The sequence below is a fragment of the Seriola lalandi genome, unplaced genomic scaffold, assembly GCF_002814215.2.
Source record: "Seriola lalandi dorsalis isolate HSWRI2012SDOR001 ecotype SW California unplaced genomic scaffold, Sedor1 jcf7180002054575, whole genome shotgun sequence".
Classification (NCBI taxonomy): Eukaryota; Metazoa; Chordata; class Actinopteri; order Carangiformes; family Carangidae; genus Seriola; species Seriola lalandi.
In genome coordinates this window covers 962050-967552 of record NW_019525128.1, presented here as the reverse complement: position 1 = coordinate 967552, position 5503 = coordinate 962050, and the positions used below count along the sequence as shown (strand labels likewise).

General features: G+C 44.4%; 1 protein-coding gene across 1 annotated transcript in view; it reads right to left on the bottom strand.

The window, feature by feature from the left end:
* LOC111663362 (fibroblast growth factor 12) overlaps positions 1–5221 on the bottom strand; it is a 72773-nt gene extending 67552 nt beyond the window's left edge. The window contains exon 1 of the mRNA XM_023417532.2: positions 4837–5221. Within this exon, the coding sequence (XP_023273300.1) occupies positions 4837–4864 (28 nt within the window). The 5' untranslated portion in view covers positions 4865–5221. The remainder of the gene's footprint in view (positions 1–4836) is intronic.
* Between the last annotated feature and the right edge of the window lie 282 nt (positions 5222–5503).

Here is a 5503-nt window from a genome sequence, read left to right as displayed (position 1 = left end):
AACTTTCCAGAAATTTACCGGAAATTGTCCGCCCCTTTGCAACCCTACCTGTGCTGTCACACAGGAACAAACAGTAAACGATGAGGTTCTTCTCAGCTCAAGTAAATGTACTTTTCCTTTTCCTGCAGCTGAATTAAACTCTCTGAGCCACATTAAAACTTTTCAGTAGGAAGTAAAGTTTGTCTGTAAAATAATAATAATACTTCCTCTTATAAGACTGAATATTTACTTTGAAAAGAGGTGTCCCATCTTTGGATGAAACCATAAAAACATTCAACTCATATTAATAACTACAGCTGCAATCAGTCAATTAACCAATTATTCGATCAACAAATAATCAATTCTTTATTTTGATCTTTTTTTTTGCCAAACTTTTGCTACTTCTCAGATTTAATATGATGCTTTTCTTTGTCAGGGAGGAGCCGGAGGAAACCCACACGGACATGAGGAGACCATGTGTTGTTTGGACAAAACAAGACATCACTCTGGGCTGCAGGAAATTATATTTTTATAACAGGTATTTTTCCTGTTTCCTGATATTTTATAGACACATTGATTAATCGAAATGAGAATCAGAAACAGAAATCAATAGGAAATATAACAGGAAATGTCAACATGTACCATCAAAATAAAAGTCTCCATTTAATACACACAGGATTTAACATGGACCCACAACCTCCTGTTCATAACAACATCACACTGAGCTGATCTGAGTTGCTGCTTTTTATTTAGTGCACAGTCATGACAGACGTTTTTATCAGAAGGTTGAACTGTTCCTTGAATTATCTGAGAGCTCAGGCTGGAGCCTGTGCTGAGCCACAGCTGCAGTGGTATTATACAGCATTTATGTTATGAGCCATCTCATGAACAGCAGAGAGCTGACTCACTCCGGCTTTTAACTCTCGTCTCTTCAGTTTAAAGCATCACAGGCATTTCACTGACATCAGCATAGTTTCCACTGGCCTCCTCTCACAGCCCAGTGACGCTGCAGAGACATCTGGACTGAAGGACACTACCCCAGTCTGCGCCTTCACACCAACAATGAGACCCCATTCACATCAAGTCACATGAGTCTGGTGTGGATCAGATTTGTATCAGAGCTCAGGTAAATGCCTCAGAGACACATACTGTATCTGTTCAAACCTCTGAAGGGGGGTGATGAAAATGACACGTGTAATCCTTCCTGCAGAGTGTGGAGACATCCACTCATTTGTCCACGGTCTGTCTGATGACACTGACCTGAGCCGCTGCTTCAGGTGCATCACCAGTGGCTGTGATTTACATTTATCTGTAATCAGATGTGTGATGTGACCAACAGAGACGCAGCTCTGTGACTGAATATGAATGAAACTGTCTTATATTTCATCTGGATTTTATCTGGACACAGAAACACATGAAATGAGGCCTGAGACTGATCACATGATGCAGCTCAGTCTTTGCTCTGAACAGGAGACATGATGTTTATTAGCTAAGTTCAGTTTAGTTCTCTTTATCAAACTGGATCAGCATTTTATTTTCTTTGGCAAATGCAAAACAACTAAAACATGACTGTATTTTTAGGCAGAAAAATAAAAACCTGCAGCACATTTTAAAGCTCCCTATAGTCTAAAGGTCTCTGTCCATGTGTGGTTTGATTATAAAGCAGGTTTAGGTTCTATATTAATATTGTGAAAGTATCAAAGCCTCAGTCCAGAGAAATGCGCACAGCCTGTATTCAGAAACTGAGACTTAAAACCAGCCGTCAGGACTTCTGGAACTTTGTGAGGTCACAACAAAGCAGTCACTGCTCTCAGTCAGTCTCCCCAAGCCCCGCCCACCTGGACACACCATCCAGCCTTGCAGGATTTGGTTTCTCTGAGTGTTTACCTGAGATCTGCTATATTTTTATTGGCTCACTCAGAAAACAGTCACTGGCTTGTTGTTGCTAGAGCTCCAGAGAGAAGCCTGAGAGAGGAGATGTAAAACTACACTGAGATGGTTTTTGGTTTCTTAAAACCACAAATATATCTTCTTATGGATCAACACTTCAGATAAAACACAGAAGAAGAGGAAAATATGGAACTTAAATGAATCTGTCCCACACAGCTGCACAGCTGTCTGTCACTGACTCATCAGCCTGACAGCTGCAGACAGATGTTCGCTGCTGCTCAGACTGAATACAGCAGAATCCACACACTGATCACTCCACTCCCATGACCTCATAGCTGGAGATAACATCTCTTCAACCAACACAAACAGATCACAGAGTCCTGACTCACCTCAGTCCTGTGACCTGCAGCAGGTCCACACACACTGTGATCCAGCTCACAGTGACTCACACCTCACTTCGACATGTTACACACTGTGCAGCCATGACTCCATCAAGTACCCACTGCACACACACAACACGCAGCTCAGAACATGTGGACTGAGAGAAGGCACAAACACAAAGATCAAACTCAGGATTTTAAGAATCGATATATCGTATCACTCAAATAAAAATAAGGATTGATCTGAAAATGTATTTTTTTATTCAGCCATTCATCTTTCAACAACAGTTTGTTCTAAACAGACAAGCAGGTTACACACAGTCTGTACACAGTTCTGCAGAGGGGTCAGAGGTCAGATTCAGTTTCTGTCAAAACTTAAATAACCCTAAAGTAAAAGTTGATGAGTCTCATGTAGAAGGTGCTACTGTTGATGTTTGTGTCTCTACTATTTTTCTTCTTTTGACTGTTGTTTTATTTAATCAGAGTCAGAGTCAGAGTAAGACTGCGTTATTGATCTCCAGGGGGAAATAGGGTTAAGTTACAGTTGCTCCCTCAGCAGAGAATAGAGAACAGGAAGTAGATTATAAAGGTAAAGATAAAAACATAAAGACAAAATATAAACATAAAATATAAAAATATGTCCTTATGCTATAATAAATAAATACAAAAATATAAATATGTAAGGATATGAGTTTAAAATAGCACTTGTCTGAAAGTGTCAGAATTGTATACTGAAGTATAAATAAATAAATGATTTCTTCATGTGGGACAGTGCACATGAATCAACAACAATGTGCTAAAGTTAGCTCGATGCTAACATACTCAAAGTGTCGACACAAATGATAAACAGCAGTTTCTACGTGATGAAGTTACAGTGACGATGACAGAGATAAACACAACAACACAACAGTGAGACAATATAAAACACCTGAGACAGTTCATCAAGTCTGTACCAGGAATCAAACCAGCGGCCTCTGCCAGTGACCTGCCTCCATCGCTAACATCAGCTCCAACATCTGGACCCAGACCACAGACTGGGACTCAGTTCAGAGACTGACACTAAACAGGCCTAGAGAACTACATTTGCCACAATGCATCACTCTGTATGGACTCCTCTTCAGGACACACCCAGACACAAATAAACACACTTGGATCACATCTGTCCGTCTGTCAGCTGTCCTCCTATCTGTCTTTCCACCCTCTTCCCTGTCTTACCCCCTTGCTGTCTGTCTCTCTACACTCAATCCTTGTGTGTGTCCCAGCTCTCCTGTCTTTCTTTCAACTCTCAGCCAGAAAACCATTTGTCAAACACCCTGTCTCTCTCTAAGGTCTCACAACTGTCTCTCTTTCTCTCAGCCCTTTTGTCTGTCTTCAACATGTCCTGTCTGTCTCTTAGACTTTTGATCGTCTGTCATCCCTCTGTCTTTCTACTTTCATACATGTCTCCCTGATGTTTGCTGCCTCTCAGTTTATACCTGTCTCCCAGTCCTCTCTTTTTACCTGTCTGTCTCTCAGCCCTTTGACCTGTCTATCTCCTCTCCTGCCTGTCTCCCAGTCTTCCACCTGTCTCAAACTTCTTCTGCTGCTCGACCATCCCGTCTCTCTTCTGCCCTCCTGTCTAACTTACAACTGTCCTCCTCCTGTCTGTCTCTCTACTCTCCTCTTATATCTTACACCAGTCTCTCTGCATCGCATCTGTCTCGCAGCCTCTCAACTGTCCCTCTCTCTCTACGCCCCTGTCTGTTTGTCCTTCTGCCTGTCTCCCTGTCCTGTTGTCTGTCAAATTCACATTCAAAGAAGCTTTATTGACATGACTGTAGTCAGATACAGCACTGTCTTTTGTCATTGTCAAACTTTCCTGTCTGTCTCTCTGCTCTATACTACCTGCCCTTCTCTCTGTCAGACCTTATACCTGCACCTCATCTGCGTCTCTCTCTGCCCTCCTGTCTGTCTCTCTGTCCTGTCGTCTATCCTTACTTGCCGCTTGTTCAAGTCTTTTGTCAGTCTTACCTCCTTGTTTCATGTATTTATGCTCCTACCTGTCTGCCTGCTACATCCCATCTTTCTGTCCAGCCTGTTGTCTGTCTGTCTGCTCACCTGTCTCTGTCTCTTAATCCTCTGTTTCTCCCTCAGCCCACCTGTCTGTCTCCCTCTGTGTGTTTTGCTGCATCAGGCTGCTCTCAGCATTTCAGGCGTATGGTTAAAAACAAACACAGCAGAGCCACACACACACACACACACACACACACACACACACACACTGCACCCCATCCCATAATAACCACACCTAAAAGCTCCAGTGCAGCTGCATTCAGGATGTGAGCAGCAGTGGCAGGCAGGGCAGCAGGATACCGCAGTACACTTCTACCCAACATGCATCACTCCCTCCATCCTTCCACCCATCCATCCATCCATCATTGCTCCATCCCATCAGCATCTCCACCCCTCCATCCACCTCCCCTCCCCCGGAAAAAGACACCAACTTCCTCCCATACATCCCTCCATTGTCAGGAAACTTCCAAGCATCCCTCGATCAGCATCCACCCCTCCACCCCTCCACCCCTCCACCCTCCCCCTTTCATCCTACCTGCCGGTGCCTTCTCTTTGCCCTCCATCTCCGGGTGCGGTGCGGCTTGGTGGTCTTCTGGCCCCCGTCACAAATCCACTTGCCTACTTTACTTCCTTGCCTTGCTTCTCTTCTGTCCTTTATATCCCTCCTTCCTTCCTGAGTCAGCTGTAGTCAACAAGCGTCGAGCCGGAGAAAATATGATCGCCGATCACCTGATAGATCGATATAGGCGAGAGAGAAGGAGGAAGAGGAGGTGGAGGATGAGGAGGAGGAGGGAGGAAGGAGGGACGCACCGGGAAGAAGCGACCCGCGCGGATAAAAACAGAAACGAACGTGTTTTCTCTGAAATCCTCCTCGGTTCTCCTCTCCTTCTTCTTAGCCGTTTTTCCTCCTGCGGACGTTCAGGCTCGTGCGTTCACCTGTGCTGTGTCCGCGCGCTACTGCTGATATCTCTCTCTCTCTCTCTCTCTCTCTCTCTCTCTCTATCTCTCTCTCTCTCCCACTCTCTGCTCGCGCCGTGTTGCTGCAGCTCGAGCCAGGACAGCACAGTGACGTCACCACCGGAGGAGCTTTTAAGGTGACATGAAGATGATGAAGAGAAAAAAAAAAGACATGAAGATGATGGTAAAGATGAAGATGATGATTATTACGTGAGGATGGCAACCTTTAATATCTGTGGCCGGTC